This window comes from Pseudogymnoascus destructans, assembly GCF_001641265.1.
Source record: "Pseudogymnoascus destructans isolate 20631-21 unplaced genomic scaffold scaffold_16, whole genome shotgun sequence".
Taxonomy (NCBI): Eukaryota; Fungi; Ascomycota; class Leotiomycetes; order Thelebolales; family Thelebolaceae; genus Pseudogymnoascus; species Pseudogymnoascus destructans.
The window spans coordinates 302,538-320,944 of NW_020167535.1; the positions used below are offsets into that span (position 1 = coordinate 302,538).

An 18,407-nucleotide genomic window follows, 5' to 3' on the forward strand; every position below is an offset into this window, starting at 1 on the left:
AGTTCTGACCTTTAGTTTGATACAAGTGCCGCATTCTGATTTCTAGATGTCTCTGTCCTCCGTGTCTACCTTCATTCATGTCCCTAGACATACTACTTAGCTCAAGTAATCACCACCGACAACCTTCAAACTCTCTGAAATCCCAAGTCCGCAACGACTGCCCCCCTCCGGCGATAGCCCAACTCCAACACCGTAGCCCAACAACCTGTGGATGAGCACGAATGGCAGGACGCTTTGTGCGCGCGTCGAAGTATCGTATGTCCTCCCCCCCGCGCCCAGCCCCCCATCACGCACTCGACGAGCTGACATTCGCCGCAAGGACACGTATTTGGGAAGCCGACAAGGAAGGAATCCACCTACGATAACCTGCACATCAGTCGCAATGCATGGGATACCAATTTGGTCAAGGTATGGCTGCTTCGCCTACGCAATTGAGCTCGAGGGAGTGAATGCTGATAGTGCGTGCGTGTAGGTCAACCCGGAATACCTAGCTGTGAACTGGGAAGCTAGCGGTGGTGGTGCTTTTGCTGTCATTCCGTTGAATGAGAAGGGCCGCTTGCCAGAGCATATTCCGCTGTTCAGAGGACACACTGCGCCTGTGCTTGATACTGACTGGTGAGCAACGCGGGCCCCTTGCTTGCACTACACCTGAGACTCGAGCTGACGCGTGCGCGTAGGAACCCCTTCAACGATCGCATCATTGCATCCGGATCCGACGATGGAAAGGTCTTCATCTGGCAGGTTCCGAACGGATTCTCGCTATACTCGGACGCTGAGGAGCCAGAGGATGTGTCCCCCATCAGCAAGCTCACTGGTCACTCCCGCAAGGTCGGACAAGTCCTATTCAACCCTGCTGCCGAGAACATCCTGGCTTCGGCCTCCGGCGACTACACGATCAAGCTATGGGATATCGAGACGGGCAATTCTCCCTTGACTCTCAAGCATGGCGATATCGTGCAGAGCTTGTCTTGGAGCGCGGACGGTACAATGATGGTTACCACCTCCCGTGACAAGAAGCTTCGGATCTGGGATGTGCGTCAGGAGAGACCGGCACACGAGGTTGCAGGCCACAGCGGTGCGAAGAACAGCAGAGCCGTGTGGATGGGCGAGCACAACCGTATTGCGACGACCGGATTCTCGAAGATGAGTGATAGGCAGATGGCGCTGTGGGATGTTGGCGCACCCCAGGAGCCCATTGGAGGCTTCACAATTCTTGATTCTATTTCTGGAGTCTGCATGCCATTCTGGGGTTTGTTTTGCAGCTCTTTGTTGATTTTTGACGTGTGCTAACGCTTGGTGTTACAGACGATGGAACTCAATGTTTATACCTCGCCGGAAAGGGGTAGGTCACCCCCCCCCAAACGCTTAGTTTTGGAAACCGCTAACAATTTACAGCGACGGCAACATTCGCTACTTCGAGTACGAGAACGACAAATTTGAGTTCCTCTCAGAGTACAAGTCTGGAGATCCTCAACGTGGTTTGGCATTCATGCCGAGACGTGGTATCAATGTGAGTTACGAGATCGATGTTACACACACAGCGCTAATTGTTACAGCTCCATGAAAACGAGGTGATGAGAGCCTACAAGACAGTCGCCGACTCCTACATCGAGCCAATTTCATTCGTCGTCCCACGCCGCGCCGAAGTCTTCCAATCCGACATCTACCCACCTGCAGTCGGCTCGAAGCCCGGCGTGTCTGCCTCCGAGTGGCTATCCGGCAAGAGTGCGCTCCCACCCAAGATCGACCTTGAGAGCGTCTACGAAGGCAACGCACCAAAAGAGGTAGCATCGGACTACAAGCCGCAAACCTCTGCCCCTGCTCCAACCCCAGCTGCAGCCAAGGTCTCCGCACCAGCCAAGAAGGAGCCAGAGCCTACGCCAGTCGCCCAAAGAGCACCCGCTCCAAGTGTCTCCCAGAACAAGTCCTCCATCTCCGAGATGGCATCCAAGTTCCAAGACAACGACGTCGAGGAGGAAGACGACGACGCCTCCAGCTTCGAGGAGATCCCCAAACCCGTCGTGAGACCCCAGCAGGCAACCGCAGCCGCAAAGCCGCAGCCAAAGGCCGCTTCGCCCGTTGCCCGTCAAGCCCCCGCCCAGGCCGCAGCAGCGACTACAAGCGCAGTACCATCCGGTGCCGCGACGACGCCATCCGGATCCCCAGCGTCATCTACCCAGGCATCGTCGTCGGTTGAGAACTCGCTGGATCAGATCAAGAGGCTCCTAGAGCAGCAGACCAAGACTATCACGGCCCAGAGCGAGCAGATCGGTCATCTGGCTTCGGAAGTCGATTTCCTCAAGAAGAAGTTCAGTGGTAGCGAGCAGAACGAGCGCATCAAGCAGCTGGAGCAGGAGCTTGAGGAGGCGAGATCTTAGGATTAGTTATAGCAAGCTGTGCTTCATGCGCCTCAATTGTGTCGCGTTTGTGGATTATTGGTTTTCAGCGGGGCAAGCATGCGGGTGAGAGTGGTAGAAGACGGGAATTGTGATATCGTGGGGAAAGGGGGAGGTTTGTTTCTAGAAACTACAGAGGAATTGAGGGGGGAGGGTGTGGGTGGGGACGTGTCAATTACGATGTTGTTGTTTAACGATGATAAAAAATGAAGCCCCCGTTTGAGAGAGCTCCCATAATCACCTCTGTTGCTGAGTAAAATCCGTAAAAATCCCGCGGAACCACTACCCGCAATAGTGCTGCCCAGTCACGTTACGTCCTCGAGAGGGAAAATCCGCCGTAGTTTCGCCCCGGGATAACGACCTCGTTTTCCTTGGTTAAATTATTTGTTTTACCCAACTACTCGGTGTTCCACCCACTCGCTTCGCTCGTAGGTGGCGACAGCAAGTTGTGCGTGCGACAGCAAGATGTGCGTACACCGCTATTTTGATATATAGAAAAAATAATAGTATTCTTCATAACGTAGTATCTACAATGCCTCAAAATAACGATCCTACTATGATTGCTCGCCTTAATGAGGCCCAACAGTTCTTCTTAAAACAACCAAGTACATATACAATTGCTTGGGTTGCAAATAAATTCAATGTCAACCGTGAGACACTCCGACGTCGTATTACGAGTACTACGTCTCCTCAATTACCCCACGGAGGTAGCAATCGAGTCTTATCTCAATCGCAAGAGACCGCGGTCTGTCAATTCATATACGACCAACTTGAGCGCGGGGTCCCTGCCAACCGATCTATGATACTACGGGCAGTTGCAGACTTACGACCTAATCGTACGATACCATCACAACGGTGGCTACAACGCTTTCTAAAAGCACACCCCGAATTTCATACAATTCACACGAAGACGTTAAATACACATCGGAAGCAAGCACAAAAGAAAGAGGTGTTTGAGGAATTCTTTCTCACATATAACGCCCTTATTACAAAACATAACATTAAGCCATATAATTTATGGAATGTTGATGAGACAGGCTATATGATTGGGTGTTATAAGTCTACGGCTGTTATTGTACCAATCGGTGTAAAGCAGTGGACTGTTGATAATCCTGAGAATCGGCTCTCTGTTACTGTAATTGAGGCAGTAAATGCAAGTGGTGCTGCACTTGCAGAAGCTATCATTATCCCTGGCAAACTTCATATGGATTCATGGTACAATGATGACCTTGAGCCAAATGCTCTCATTATTGTAAATGAGAGCGGGTATTCAAACGACGACATTGCAATCCAATACCTTATGCATTTTATCCAACTATCTGCAGAGCATATGGCACCAGATGATACTCGCCTCTTATTACTTGACGGCCATGACTCTCATAAAACAGAGCGCTTTCTTACATTAGCAGAAGAGCATAACATTGTTATTTGCTGCCTTCCTGGTCATACAACACATCTATTACAACCTCTTGATGTAGCGGTTTTTAAGCAGTGCAAACACTTTCATCAAAAGGCACTTGATCAAGCAGTACGTAGCTACGACTATGAGTATAAGCTACGTACGTTCCTTTCAGACCTCCCGCAAATCCGACGGCAATCTCTAACTGTCCGTACAATTCAATCTGGTTGGAGAAATACAGGACTATATCCATATAATCCTCCACTTGTAATTGACAAGATACAAGAGACTCGGAATCAAACACCTGATTATGAGCCATTTGCTTCATATAATATTATCTCAACACCGAAAACAACTATGCAAAGTGTGCAAGCGGTTGAACATTGGCAGAAGAGAGCAGAGGAAGCTTTCTCATCGCCTTCAAGAGAAGGGTTTCAATCATTTGCACGTGGAACTACAGTTGTTCTACACCGGGCAGAGCTCTATAAGACCGAGCTAGATATTATGACTCTACGTGCAGTAGAGCAGAAGGCAGCAAAGGCAAGGGCACGGAAATCACTACAGAAAGGAGGGCAGTTATATGCATCAGATGCACGGAAAATGCGGGAAGAGAAGAAAGCAAAGTTGCAAGCAAAAGCAGACGCAAGAGCAGCAAGGGAATCGGACCAAGTAGTAAAGCAGCTACAAGCGCAAGCACGTAAAATCGAAATTGAAGAGCGTAAGGTTGAGAGGAAGCGGGTAGCAGAGCGGAAGAAGGAAGGGTTGAAATCAAAAGTGATCATTTTACGGTATAGTAAGGATCAAAGTGATAGTAGCAATAGTGGCAGTAGCGATAGTGATAGTAGTTCTATTGATTTTATGTTTTAATTATATAGTTATATAGTTGATATATAAGGCGTCTTTTTCTTCGTTTTATGTGTCGCACATCTTGCTGTCGCACGCACAACTTGCTGTCGCCACCTACGAGCGAAGCGAGTGGGTGGAACACCGAGTAGTGACTTCGCCGCACTCCCCACATTACTTATGGATGACAAGCCGTGAATACGAATAAGTGGTTCCTATAACTCTCCTAGCGTCTGTTTTTCTATGGGTTCGCGCCGTGATTTAGAATGCTTCCAAAGCGATTGCTCAGCGTTAATCAGCGTTAATCAGCGTTAATCAGCGTCTTGACTCTCTCTACCCCTCTACAGTCTATATAGCTTCGTTTTTTTGCAAGTGGATTATCCAGCAGCTTCGAGTCATTGAAAATAGCTTTGACAATGCCGTCCTCCGCTCTCGGTCTCAAATTCGCCCCGCTATTACGAACTCTCCCCTCTCGCCGCCGTCAACTATATATCTCCCCCTCTTCCACCTCTCTATTCCACTCCTCTCCCATCATCACCAAATCATCAGCCCTCACCACCACCCACAGCCACCGCAACATCTCCACCACCACAGCCAGAATGTCCGCTACACCCTACCTCACCGCTCTCGCGGCCCGCCGCACCATCTACCCCCTCAACAAGAAGTCTCCCATCCCCGACTCGCGCCTCCGCGAGATCATCACCGAGGTCATCAAGCACGTTCCCTCGTCGTTCAACGCGCAGTCTGCCCGCGCTGTCCTCCTCCTCCACGCTGAGCACGATAAGCTCTGGGATATCCACGCTGAGGTCCTGAAGCCTATCGTCCCTGCTGAGGGATGGGCTGCTACCGAGGGGAAGATCAACATGTTCAAGGGCGCCTACGCTACCGTTCGTCTCTCCCCAGCTTCCCATTTTATTATGGGCGCAAACTAACACCCCCCAGATCCTCTTCTTCACCCACGCCCCCACCATCGCCGGCCAACAAAAGGCATACCCCATGTACGCCGAGAAGTTCCCCCACTGGGCCGCCCAATCCTCCGGCGCGCACGAGATCTCCCTCTGGACCGCCTTGGCTGCCGAGGGTCTGGGAGGCAACCTCCAGCACTACAACCCGCTTGTCGACCAGCGCGTCAGGGAGACCTGGGGCGTGTCCGAGGATTGGGTTTTGGATTCTGAGTTGGTTGTTGGTACGCCTGCTGGAGAGGCGGGGGAGAAGATCTTTTTGCCGGTTGAGGGGGAGAGGCTTTTGGTTTTTGGTGAGAAGGCTTAGAGGGGTTGAGAGTTTAGAGAAAAGAAGCGTTATTTTTGCATAGCTTGCGGGTTGGTTAGGGATTTAGATTAGAAGGTTTTTGGTCTGGAATTGACGATTTATGTCTATTTCAAGTTGTGGTTCTCCTTTGAACAAAATGATAGTGAAAATGTGGCCATAGCATTCATTGCTTCACTTCAAAGTGCGACCGAGACGACTGGGATAATTAAGTTTTTTTTTTTTCTATTTTACAGTGCCAAACCTACGTCTAAGCAACTGTGGTCCAAACCATCGCCTCAGTGAGAGGAGTATCGCACACTTTATTTTATATACAACGTCCGCAACAAAAAATCATTGCGCACACGGCCCGCTCGTCTATACTAAAAACGCCGTCCATCAAACCTTCCACCCCTTATTTCTTCACCTCGCCATCTACACCACCCCCCGACTCCGCCCGCTTCTCCTCCTCCGTCTCCTCCTCCTCATGCGCTTCTTCCTCCTCCGCCAAAATCGCCTCTCTCGCAAGATTATCCGCAATAACCTCACTCTCCGTGACATGCCCCCTCCCTTCCCTATTCACACCCACCGCCTCCTCCGTCCCCTCCCCCCCACTCATCTGCCACTCCATCAGCCTCGTAAACGCACTCTCCGGATCCGTAGCAAGCTCCTTATACGTCCCCATCTCTGCGACCTTGCCATCATTCCCCAGCACAATAATGCGATCACTGCGCTTAATAGTGCTCAAGCGATGCGCAATCGAGATGGTGGTGTTATGCCCCCTCAACAGCGCCGCCAGCGCCGAGTTAACCAGCGTCTCGCTCTCCGCATCCAGCGCGCTCGTCGCCTCGTCCAGAATCAGGATATCCGGATCCTTGAGCAGCGCGCGCGCGATCGCGATGCGCTGCTTCTGCCCGCCGCTCAGCTGGGCGCCGCGCGCACCGACCTGCGTATCGAGACCCTCGGGGAAGTCTTCGATGAATTGGCAGTTGGCTTTGCGGGCGGCGGCGATGATTTCGCTGCGGCTGGCGTTGGGGCGGCCGTAGGCGATGTTCTCGGCGACGGAGCCGGACATGAGGACGGGTTCTTGGCCGACCATGCCGATGCGTCGGCGGAGGGATTTGCCGTTCATGGTGGAGATGTCGATGCCGTTGATGAAGACTTGGCCGGAGGTGGGGTTGTAGAAGCGCAGGAGGAGGGAGCCGATGGTCGATTTGCCGCCGCCGGAGGGGCCGACGATGGCGACGTTCGAGCCGGAGGGGATGGTGAAGTCTAGGCCGGAGAAGATGTCGACTGCAGGTCTAGTTGGGTAGGCGAAGTGGACGTCTTTGAATGTGATTGGGCCTTGGGCTGACTTGACAGGCTGGCCAACAGTGGCGTGGATGGTTGGCTTGCGGTCCTGAAGTTCAAACAGACGGGATGCTGCACCAACGCCCTTCATTAACTCGGAGTAGAAGGAAGACAATCCAAATAGTGAAGAACCGGCGTAGGCTGTGTACATAAGGAAGGATGTTAGGTCGCCGATACTAATCGCTCCGCTCTTAACCATTGCACCACCAGAGTAGAGTAGGGCCAAGATAGTCATATTTCCCATGAATCCCGTTGAACTGAAGAAAGTCGCACTGATAATAGCTTCTTTCTTTCCCAGAGCAAAGATTTTCTTGATCTGCTTATTATACCGGGACACCTCCTGGATTTCACCCGCAAAAGCCTGGCTGGTTCGCACGTTCCCCAAGCGCTCTTCAGCGATCTTGGTTAACGTGCCTAGGTTTCGCTGGATCTTGCGGCTGAGATTTCGGATCATTCGGCCATAGAAGAAGGCGCCGATGGCGACAGGCGGGAACATGAGACACAAAATGCTAGTGAGTTTGATGCTGACCCAAGCCATAGCTGCGATTCCGGCACCACCACTGACAAACGCACGAAGACCGTCAGAAAGGTTCTGGGTGATACTCTTTCCAACGATGACGGTGTCGGAGCTCAGTCTCGATATGAGGTCACCAACGCGGTTCGCATCGAAGAACTCGGCATTCTGGACATATGTGCGTCTGTACAATTGACTTCTTAGGCGCGAGACAATTCTTTCACCCACAATTCGTAGAATAATGATACGTCCATAGTTAGCCGCAGCTCCCAGGGTCAGCACGCAACCAAGCGCAATGTAGAACTGCTTCAAGTCCAGGCCAAAGAGCTTTCCCTCGCCGCTCTCATTTGTCGCCAAATCAAGGATTTTTCCGATCGAGAATGGAATCGACATGGTAATCGTGCTCGATATGAGCAGGAAGACGAATGCGAGTCCCAGCCATCTGGCCTCGGGCCGCGCAATCTTAATCAACCGCCATATCTCGCCGAAGCCGGCAGTGTTCTTGACCCCTTTCGTGTCACCCAGTCGTGCGGAGAGGTTCACTTGTGCCGCGCGAGATGCCTTCTCACTGCGACCAAAGCCGCGCTCGGCTTCCAAGTCTTCTTCCTCTTCCTCTTCTCGCCGGGCTTGCTCCTTCCAGTCTTCCTTCTTAGGAGGTGTCGGTGCCGGCTCTGTCTTTTGTACCTCCTTCCGTTGCGGAGTTGTGGAAAGCGCTCGCAGCTGAGTCGCCGGCGACGGCCAAGTCGGTTTAATAGTCGTCCATGACGATACTAATTTCAGGTTCGCAGTGTTCAGCTTCGGTTGTGTAACTGGCAGTCTCGCCTTCGGCAAAGACGCTGTGGTCAGCTGCCTCAATGCAGCTTTATATATCGGCGACGTCTGCCTCAGAGGTCCCTGAGCATGCTGCGTAGCCGGAGCCTGTCTCGTAATAACGTTGTCCAACAAGGCCCCCAGTGCCTTCCTTCGCGGCACAAGTGAGCCGCGCATCGCGCGAACCCTAACTACCAAAACAGCTTCCGAAAAGGAAAATGATATCAGAACCGGTTGAGTAGCAATAATTGACGTCGTCTAAGTCTCATTGTCGCGATTCATGGCCAGCGTAAATGTGCGATGCTTCCGGTGAAGCTCAACATTTCTCATCGAAGACTGACTCCAACATAGGGTCCATGATGCCGGCGCCGGGCGCTAACGGAGCTCGGCCTTTGTTCATCCCGCAAACGAGCTCGAAAATTGGTAAGCACGTGCGACTCATGCTTTCCCCAGGGCAATATGTTGGAGAGGGGTCCAACAATTGTCGTGAGGAAAGATGAGGGAGGTGATTATAGCAGTATTTTAGATCTTAATAACAGATTGCTAGATGGTTACTTACATATATGGCACTTAGGGTCGTTTTACGTTATGTTACAAAAATAAAATAATCTCGATTAAGTTAATTAATGGTTTGTGTTTATTTATCATTGATTTCTTGGATCATTATTCTTCCAAAACCATAGAATTCCACCTTGAAGAAGAGAATGTAAACTATCCAATCGTTAAATCGGGACGAATTATAATTTAACAAAAATCATGATCTGGCCCGCTCCTCCCACTCCATTCACCCATCAAATCACAAAAAATCTCCAATCATTATTCCTCAACGTAGGTTTCCAAAAACCTAGATCCCATCTAACATATATCTAAAACTTATCTCAAGATATCAACAATCTGCGGCTCCTACAAAAGCAGGGCAACAGCAGCAACACCCATCAACAGGCTCACGCTAGCTCCAATCCTGTCTGCAGAGCTACCGAAAGCCGGGCCGGTAGGCTGAACTGGAGTAACTGGCTTCGTAGGCTGCACTGGAGTAACTGGCTTGGTAGGTTGCACAGGGGCGGATGACTTGGTTGGGTTTGCAGGTCCTCCTGTACCAGCGGGTCCGGTAGGGCCAGCGGTCCCGGTCCCGTTGCCATTTCCGTATGGGGGAATCACAGAAGGAAGACCGGAGTAGGTTGGTAGGGAACCAACGGGGCAGACGGTGGTCGAAACTGGGTATACGGAGGTCACAACAACGGTGGATGAAGCGGGGCAGTCGGTGACAGTTTGGGGGCACTTGGTAACCGTCACGACGTTGGTGGCATACACAGTCGAGGTGGTGTATTCATCAGACTCAGGGGTAGTGGTAGGGACAGGCGTGTAGGTTGGGTTGCCAGGACACCGCGTCGTCAAGCTTGTGATTACCTCTGTCGTGACGTGGCCAAGCGGGCAGTTTGTCACAGTTGGCGCGCAACTAGTGACGGTATACACAGAGGTAGTGACGACGGTGGAAGTGAGAGTAGGATACGAGGTTGGGGCGGTCATGGAAGAGTTGCTGTATGTATTCGGCGACAGAGTGCTGACAGGAGGTGTGGGGATAACATCGCCGGTGTTCGAGGTGGCGGCTTCGGTCGAAGTTGAAGCCTTGGTCGAAGTTGGAGCGTCGGTCGAAGTTGAGGTTGAAGCCATGGTCGAAGTTGGAGCGTCGGTCGCGGTCGAAGCCGAAGAATAAGCCTTGGTCGAGGTTGAAGCCTTGGTCGAAGTTGAAGCATCGGTCGAAGTTGGAGCGTCGGTCGAAGTCGAAGTTGAAGCCTTGGTCGAGGTTGAAGCCATGATCGAAGTTGGAGCGTCGGTCGAAGTCGAAGTTGAAGCCTTGGTCGAGGTTGAAGCCATGGTCGAAGTTGAAGCGTCGGTCGAAGTTGGAGCGTCGGTCGCGGTCGAAGCCGAAGAACAAGCCTTGGTCGAGGTTGAAGCCATGGTCGAAGTTGGAGCGTCGGTCGAAGTCGAAGTTGAAGAACAAGCCTTGGTCGAGGTTGAAGCCTTGGTCGAAGTTAAAGCGTCGGTCGAAGTTGGAGCGTCGGTCGAAGTCGAAGTTGAAGCCGTGGTCGAGGTTGAAGCCTTGGTCGAAGTTGAAGCATCGGTCGAAGTTGGAGCGTCGGTCGCGGTCGAAGCCGAAGAACAAGCCTTGGTCGAAGTTGAAGCATCGGTCGAAGTTGGAGCGTCGGTCGAAGTCGAAGTTGAAGCCTTGGTCGAGGTTGAAGCCATGATCGAAGTTGAAGCATCGGTCGGAGTTGGAGCGTCGGTCGAAGTTGGAGCGTCGGTCGAAGTCAAAGTTGAAGCCTTGGTCGAGGTTGAAGCCATGGTCGAAGTTGAAGCGTCGGTCGAAGTCGAAGTTGAAGCCGTGGTCGAGGTTGAAGCCTTGGTCGAAGTTGAAGCATCGGTCGAAGTTGGAGCGTCGGTCGAAGTCGAAGTTGAAGCCGTGGTCGAGGTTGAAGCCTGTGTGCTGCTAGGAACCGATTCTGGGCCGACTTGGTAAACCTTGATGCTATTGATAAGCCAATATGCGTTCTTATATTTGCTCGGGTTTGAGGCCACGTAGGATGCACAGCTGGCGTATTTGGTTTTGTTGGACTTGTAGCACGTAGTCGCTTGCCAGAAGACATCCTGGCCAGCATAATCACCACAGAAGGTCGTGTCGATGATCAGGTTGTGGTTCTTGAACAGGTTCTTAACATCGCAAGAGCCTCCGACGGTGGTGAGAGTCGCCTTGCGCCATTTGGTCGGGTCTGGGTTTGCGCTCAATGCGTTGATACCATCGGCACTGAGGTGAGGGAAGTTCCAGATCTTGATAGTCGTTCCGGTCCATTCCTATAATAACTGTCAGTAGGAATCGGGAACCGATGCCTGTCTGTACTTACCAGCGCGTAGATCCCACCTAAAACGGAGTTGAAGCTGTCGCCATAGTTGTTGGCGGAGTTGGTACTATCAACAGAGCAACCTTGGTTCTCCCACTGCGTCACATGGTCTGCGTAGTAGTTGGAGCAGTGCGAAGTAACCAAGCTCCCTCCCTGAGCAGCCTTGGAAAGGGTGCAGTCCTGGGTCCCTGTGTGCAGGGTGACGGCATTCTGCTGGGCCTCGCTGATATTCTCGATGATATCAATCTCACCATCATTTGGCCAGTTTTGCTGTCCGGAAGTCCAGAATGCCGGCCACACACCACAGACGGATGAGGGCATGTGGGCAATATCGGCGATGAAGAGGCCTCCATTATAGAGCTTCTTGCTTTCCACACGAACACTAGCCCTGCCGCGCTTGTTCAGGTCCGTAAGAATAGTCGTCGAGTCAACTCCCAGGTATGCTTGTCCAAGTATGTTGACACTGATCAACCCTTGGCTCTTGGCAACAGCCTGCGTCTTGAAGTCGACGAATCCATGGGTCGGGTCAACATCCTATCAATTTTCAGCATTGCAGGATACACGGCACCAACAATACATACGGCATTGAAGTTGAAGTGATCAAAGAAAGTCTGTCCCTGGTATACATCTGCAACCTTGTACTTGGTTGGTACAGCGACAGCTGCCGCTGCGGCCGATGATGTGAATGCAGCCATGGCGACGGCGCCGGCCTTCACAAAGACTGATGAAGGAGCCATAATATAAATCAAATTTCAAAACAAGAAGCGTAACGACTGTGGTATCGATGAATCGATAAAGGAGAGTTGACAAGCAGATCCCAAAAAGAGTGATGGGCGTTGAAGTCAAGCTTTGAGAGAGAAGGGGCAGGCACACTATATGAGAGAACTCACTCTTCAGCCCCGGATCATGAATATGGACTGGGGCATTTGTGCCTATCGTCGTTCTGCATGGGCATGAATCCTTCAGGACGGAGTATGTCCGCCGTATCTTCAATCATTGGCCCCCATGGTACACACCAAGACCATGCGCTCTCTTTTCTCTCGTACCTGGGACCGCGTGGGATGGGGAACAGGTAAAGAAAAACGGGTAGTGTGGATTTTGAGGCTTGCTACGCCGCGAATGTGCATGAGGCAGGGTCCATCTGTAAGCCGGATTGGCTTACAGATCGGTCTAGAATAGACATATACGACGAATTGTCATATAGCCTCGACTCAGACTGGTGTTGGATATCCTGCAAGGATATGGCGTGGACCGAACGTATATTGGGAATTATCGCTGCCACTCACAAGCCTCCAACATGCATATGGTGGCTGGGCTCGGGTCCGGATACGGAAATTAGCCAATAATGAGGTTATTAAATGCAGGTACCTTCCATACTAACGATTAGAACAAGCTCCTGGGCGTCTTCCCGTCTCGCACCACATGGAGAGGTCAGAGATCACTTAAGATCAGCGCACTCTGATCGAAGGCTCTCTATTTAAACTGTACCCTAAAGACGTAGAGAGTAACACGTTTGTAGATCCAAAGACAGACCGAACAGACGTACGTCGAGACGCGGGGAACTGCAAAGTTCAAGCACCACCCATATACGATCAAAAGTATGAGTAAAGAGGCAAAAGAAAGCTTTATTGAAATATAACCGGGCTGTCATCCAGTAGTGCCCAGTCCTTGCCGCTGAGTGTAGGGCTGCCTAATTATACACAATCCTGTTCCTTTGGTTGAGGAAAGGAGAGGTCGCTTGGCTCTCCTTCTGCCCTTGGTCAGTTTTGCAGTGTCAATGGTTGTATCACGTGATAACACCTCAACAAACAGAGCAAACTACCCGTAGACGTCCGTATCTCATGGAAGGTTCGACAACATTGCCATACAAATTACTGGGCGTGTTATATGCTCCAACACACATAAACACCTTCAAAGGTTTTACTAAAACTACTCTGAAGACCTTGAATACTTCAAGATGCCTTTGGATTATAGTAAATGGGTATGTACCTAACTCCTATCTAAATCCGAAGCTCTATTCTCTACCCCACCAACCCCGCGTTGGCCAAAGCTGACCACCTCAGGATGCCCTCGAGCTGAGTGACGACTCGGACATCGAAGTTCACCCAAACGTGGACAAACGCTCCTTTATCCGTGCGAAGCAGAATCAAATCCACCAAGAACGTGATCACCGCAAGCTCCAAATCGCCACATTTAAATATGAGCGCATCATCAATGACGGTTTCCTCAAACGCATTGAGGGGCTCCTCAAGGCTTTAGAATCCCACAAGTCTGAGGCCGAATCTCGCAGTGCCGATGAAATTATATTCCAATCTCTTATGGAATCAGCAGATCCAGACTATGATCAGCCTCCCGCAAGACCACAGGGTGTCCATACGGATGAGAAGGAGCTGCCTTCATACTCCAAGATGATCGCCACCCTCATCGACCAGGTTAAAGCCACAGTCGCCGAAAAGAAAGTGACCGACTCCGAGAAGCTACTCGCGTACCTAGAGGAAGTGAAGCAGCACAAAGCAAAAGTGGACGACCTGCAGCGCCAACTCAATGAGAAACTCACGGAGCTCGAGCTCACCGATAGAAACAAAATTACCAGCGAAAGCATACACACTGGCTTCGACTCCTCTTCCGTTAACAAATCCAACCCTCCTCCACCCCCCTCAACAGCAAAGCCCTCTGCTGCGAAACCAAAAGGCAAGGCAGTTGAAGTCCTGAACCCACAAGCCCTTGACAAGACAACCAACCGAGATTCCGGCGCAGACGCCGACGTCGACGAGCCTATAACAGCAGCGCCAGGTGACTCCTCCGACGATGAAGATCACCACGCCACTGAAATAGGCAAGAAATTCGCAAGAATCAAGATGGGTGACTACCGCGCCTGCGTCAACTTCATTGGCGAACATCCAGAGGTGATTGCCGAGCGCGAGACCGATGGCCTCCTAATCATGGCGTTCGACGCCGAGCTTGCCGGCAAATCCAGCGTGGCGCAACAGTGTGTCCACCAGGCGCTACTCTTGCAATATTGCAGGACGCTCGGATGCGACGGTGTCGGCTTGTTCTTCAAGCGCATCACGACGCCCGGGCACCAAGCACAGAAGGTCTTCACGGACGACGTAAAGGATACGTACCTGCGCATCCACAAGCGCGCGAAGGAGATCCTAAAGGAGCGCGAGAAGGAAGAGGAGGCTGGAGGAGTGGAGCAGATCCAGCTGCATGCTGTGGAGCCTGGGACCGAGATCAAGATCTTCGTACCGCCGAAGGAGCTGCTTGAGTCAGCGGACGAGGAGGAGCGGAGGAGCCGCGAGATCTTTGAGGCCTTCCCACCTGGACTGCAGCGTGCGCTGGAGAGCGCGAGTCTCGATGAGGTCAATAAGGTGCTGGGGAAGATGAGTGTGGATGAAGCTGAGGAGGTGGTGGGGCAGCTGAGTGAGGGGGGGATGTTGAGTTTGGGGGAGCAGATTATTGATACCACGACGGCGGAGGGGCAGGCCGAGTTGAAGAGGCTGGAGGAGGAGGAGAAGGAGTCGAAAGAGGAGAGGGAAAAGTTGGACAAGTATGCTGGGGACCCGGAGTGAATAGAATGAACCAGGGATTGTTGCGTGGGATGACGACGAGTAGTCACTCGCTCTCAAGAACGCATCTAGTACCTTAAAATAATGTATTTACATACCTATATTATTTACCACTACTCGTCTTGTAAGTCGCAAAGAGATTCGTTGGAGCAGCTCGTTTAAATTATCTACGGATGCTGTCACGATAGTTGCAACATTAAAAGTTAAGTTGACTTGTTCTGTTCCTATCTGCCCAAGCAGCTTATATCATACACAAACTTTACAAATAGCCAGCGGCCTCTTCTCCATCTAGTTGCACCGCCTGCAAGCCTCATACTATTCCGCCGAAAATAATATTGATCACACTTCCAAATGGCTCAAACCATTTCATTGAACATCAGGACGCCCATACTGTCTATTTCGGCCGGCCTTTGCCCCAGACATTGGCATCTAATATGGACCCGTCGAATCCTTCCTCAGAATCTCCGCCACATCATCATCAATCCCGTCCATGTCATCACCGCCCATTTCAGGGAAATCATAAGCCAGATTCATTTTTCGCCTCTTATTCGCGCTCTCACCGTTTTCGTGCCCATTAGTTGCCGAGAGCTGGCCGTAGGGGCCGGCGGAGAGGCTAGCTAGAAGGTCCGAGCCGGGAGCCGAGGAAAATGATTGGGTGGCTGTTTCCACTGATGGCTGGCTTACGTCGGCTTGTGCCTCAGGGGCAGGAGGTGGGCTCGATGGCTCGCCGGGAGGGGGGGTCAAAGCTTCCACTTCGGGCCTGTCAACTTCTGGGGCTGGCGTGGTTGGTGTGTGTGATTGCCCAGGAGTTACATCAGTGGGCGTAGCAGGGTTGCTGCCTGTACCGAAGCCCTTCATTATGACATCTTCAACTTCGCGCTTCCTGGAATCGATTTCTGTGCGCTGAGCTGAGAGGTCGGCGAGCTGCTCCTGCTCCTTCGAGAGGACGCTGCGGTTCGTATTGAGGATTTTCTCGAGGCCATCGATGAGGAGGGTGCGCGCTTTAATGCTTTCGGCCACAGCCCCCTCTGCGTTGGCGAGGGTCTTGAGGAGACCGTTTAGGCGTGCAGCGTGGACCGGAGCAGAGGGAGGAACAGAAGTTGGGTCGGTGAGCTTTTCGTAGTCGATGGTAGCAGCATTGACGGCGGTTTTCATAGGAGCTGCAAGCTTCGTGAGGGCTTGTTGCGGAGCGACGAGGGGAACGAGCTCCGTTGGGACGGAGGCGCCACCTTTGGAGAATATACCGCCATCGCCAAAGCCTCGTTTGCCAGACGACTTGTTTTTATCAAGTTCATCAATACGAGACTCTATGGAGTCTTGTATTGGTGTCTCAAATATCTGTCGCTGCCTCCAGACTTCGACGACGCGCCTCAGTTTTTGTTGGACGTCGTTCGTGGCTCCTTTGTAGGCAGTTGCTGTTGCTTCTGCGATGACCGGCGAGAATGCAATCAGGAAGTCGTCCTTCTTGCGGGCTTTCGATTGTTGTGCCACCTCTGTGTGAATAGTTAGCACGGTCCCTACGATCTCGGCGATTTCAACATGATGATTGCTGGGGGATACAACATACCATTGGCGAGGTAAACCAAGTTCAACCTCTTATTGCTATTGGAGTCCTTAAGGCGTTGGAGCCAGAGCTGGCCCGTCCTATCTGCATGCCTCCTGTTTGCGAGGGTTAGCAACTGCATACTGCCGCTGAGGGATTCATTGCGTTTCGTACCTGTGGAACATCACCCATTGGGCGACAGTGACAATGCTTTCTTGAGTCTCATTGAGAGCAGAAAGCTTCGCAAGGACGGCATCATCAGTGTAGGCCATGATTCGCAGCTTTGGCAGATACAAGTTGATTAAATTTCGCAATATATAGATCCGCGATGGGTTTCTTGGTTTGTTGATTCCGACTACAAAGCTTTGCGTCGAACGGCGATGTTTGTAGTAGTTATGGCAATTATCTCAGCAATCAAGCAATATTGTTATGGTGCTCTTCAAAGAGAGGACTTGTAGAGAAGGCAATATAAGGGAGATGTTCCACTACATGTAGGCATGAGGAGTTGCATATGAGAGTTGTCGCATATACGTGGTGATAGCTAAAGCTGATACTGTAGCTGCAGCGCTGTGGGGCTTTAGGTGAGGGCGTCCCGGGTAGTTCCGTGGGGTCGACCTCCAGGTCCCAACTTCATGGTCCTGGAGACCAAGCGTCGCATCTGACCCTATAATTAACGATCAACAAACCATCCTCAATCCTGTCATAACAATAAATACAATATGGCGGATAGATTTCCTTCCCTCGAGGAGTTTGACTCCGGAGGTAAGCACTTTCTTAAGGTGATCTCATTCTGGCTTATCTGACAACACAGTAGCCCAAACCGAGCGCAAAGGAGAGGCCAACTTCGATGTCAGCTCCCCAGCCGGCGACGACTTCCTCTCCCGTGAGAGGGCAGTTCTAGGAGAAGATGCCACTCAATTCGCCTCGAAGAACGACAAGGCCGCTTTCGTAGATGATGATGACGAAGACGATCTGCTTGGTGGAGGCAACAACGGTGGAGAGGAGGTGACTGAGTTCCAGAACAACTATCCTGACGTCAATACTGCCGATAATGTCCGCATCTCAAAAACCTTTGTCGCCTTGACAAATTATACTGACAAATCACAGTTCGGTCCCACTGGTGGCGCCATAACTTCGAGCAACTACCCTCAAGACAACGAGCCAGAGCCAGAAGTTGTCCGTGAATGGCGCGAGCGCAGGGACCTTGCTTTACAAGATCGCGAAGAGAAGTCGAAGCAAAAGAAGACAGAGACCATCAAGGACGCGCAGCAGAACATTGACGATTTCTACGATAACTACAACCAAAAGAAGGAGAAGACTGTTGCCCAAACGCGCCGCGAAGCCGAGGAGTTCCTTGCGAACAGAGAGGACACCAGCGCCGGAGGCACCAGCTGGGAGCGCATTGCGAAGCTTGTGGATCTCAGCGGAAAGGGTACCAAGGGAGGCGCCAGCGGAACTGGAAAGGAGAAGTTCAGGGAGCTGCTACTAAACTTGAAGAAGGATGAGAAAGCTCCAGGTGCAAGTGGACTTTAAGTGCTGCGTCTTTGGGCTTGTAAATTATATTGCGTTAAGGGTATTTGAGACGGAGCCAGATCTCACTCCCTGAAACTGGCTGGCGTTAGGAGAATAATAAACCGTCACACACTACCATAGTTAATTCCCTTTGCCAAAAAGTGTGATATTTACCCCACAACTGTCACTGTTTGAGCCTGGTGCCTTGTTGCATTTGTGTAATATGTGGTTGGTTCGATCGATCTAACACTATAAAATGCAACCTGACATTTGGTTCACCTAAATACCAACAGCGGAACTCTACATTTCAGTCAAATAGCCATCTTAAC

The 18,407-nt window shown here is 51.5% G+C and overlaps 7 protein-coding genes across 7 annotated transcripts; 4 read left to right on the top strand and 3 right to left on the bottom strand.

The window, feature by feature from the left end:
* Window positions 1-4: 4 nt before the first annotated feature.
* CRN1 (DUF1900 super) lies at window positions 5-2,531 on the top strand. The gene is made up of 7 exons (XM_024469458.1): window positions 5-255; window positions 320-408; window positions 473-615; window positions 678-1,249; window positions 1,306-1,342; window positions 1,396-1,510; window positions 1,557-2,531. The coding sequence occupies exons 1-7, from the start codon at window positions 222-224 to the stop codon at window positions 2,376-2,378; spliced, it is 1,812 nt and encodes a 603-aa protein (XP_024322499.1). The 5' UTR covers window positions 5-221; the 3' UTR covers window positions 2,379-2,531.
* Window positions 2,532-4,923: 2,392 nt separating this feature from the next.
* VC83_05850 (uncharacterized protein) lies at window positions 4,924-6,109 on the top strand. The gene is made up of 2 exons (XM_024469459.1): window positions 4,924-5,525; window positions 5,581-6,109. Exons 1-2 carry the CDS (start codon window positions 5,055-5,057, stop codon window positions 5,905-5,907), a joined length of 798 nt encoding a protein of 265 aa, XP_024322514.1. The 5' UTR covers window positions 4,924-5,054; the 3' UTR covers window positions 5,908-6,109.
* MDL1 (ATP-binding cassette permease mdl1) lies at window positions 6,106-8,867 on the bottom strand. Its single transcript, XM_024469460.1, has one exon. It carries the CDS (start codon window positions 8,732-8,734, stop codon window positions 6,299-6,301), a length of 2,436 nt encoding a protein of 811 aa, XP_024322513.1. The 5' UTR covers window positions 8,735-8,867; the 3' UTR covers window positions 6,106-6,298.
* Window positions 8,868-9,460: 593 nt separating this feature from the next.
* VC83_05852 (uncharacterized protein) lies at window positions 9,461-12,191 on the bottom strand (the record flags this gene model as incomplete). The annotated part of the gene is made up of 5 exons (XM_024469461.1): window positions 9,461-9,966; window positions 10,022-11,045; window positions 11,078-11,407; window positions 11,458-11,988; window positions 12,036-12,191. 5 exons carry the CDS (start codon window positions 12,189-12,191, stop codon window positions 9,461-9,463), a joined length of 2,547 nt encoding a protein of 848 aa, XP_024322516.1.
* Window positions 12,192-13,411: 1,220 nt separating this feature from the next.
* Window positions 13,412-15,196, top strand: CDC37 (hsp90 co-chaperone Cdc37; the record flags this gene model as incomplete). Its single annotated transcript, XM_024469462.1, has 2 exons — window positions 13,412-13,435; window positions 13,518-15,196. 2 exons carry the CDS (start codon window positions 13,412-13,414, stop codon window positions 15,024-15,026), a joined length of 1,533 nt encoding a protein of 510 aa, XP_024322515.1. The 3' UTR covers window positions 15,027-15,196.
* Window positions 15,197-17,084, bottom strand: VC83_05854 (uncharacterized protein). Its single transcript, XM_024469463.1, has 3 exons — window positions 16,741-17,084; window positions 16,591-16,682; window positions 15,197-16,516 (listed from the first exon to the last, which is right to left on the bottom strand). The coding sequence occupies exons 1-3, from the start codon at window positions 16,836-16,838 to the stop codon at window positions 15,453-15,455; spliced, it is 1,254 nt and encodes a 417-aa protein (XP_024322518.1). The 5' UTR covers window positions 16,839-17,084; the 3' UTR covers window positions 15,197-15,452.
* A 130-nt stretch (window positions 17,085-17,214) lies between these two features.
* VC83_05855 (uncharacterized protein) lies at window positions 17,215-18,255 on the top strand. Its single transcript, XM_024469464.1, has 3 exons — window positions 17,215-17,328; window positions 17,381-17,619; window positions 17,674-18,255. Exons 1-3 carry the CDS (start codon window positions 17,286-17,288, stop codon window positions 18,097-18,099), a joined length of 708 nt encoding a protein of 235 aa, XP_024322517.1. The 5' UTR covers window positions 17,215-17,285; the 3' UTR covers window positions 18,100-18,255.
* The last annotated feature ends 152 nt before the right edge of the window (window positions 18,256-18,407 follow it).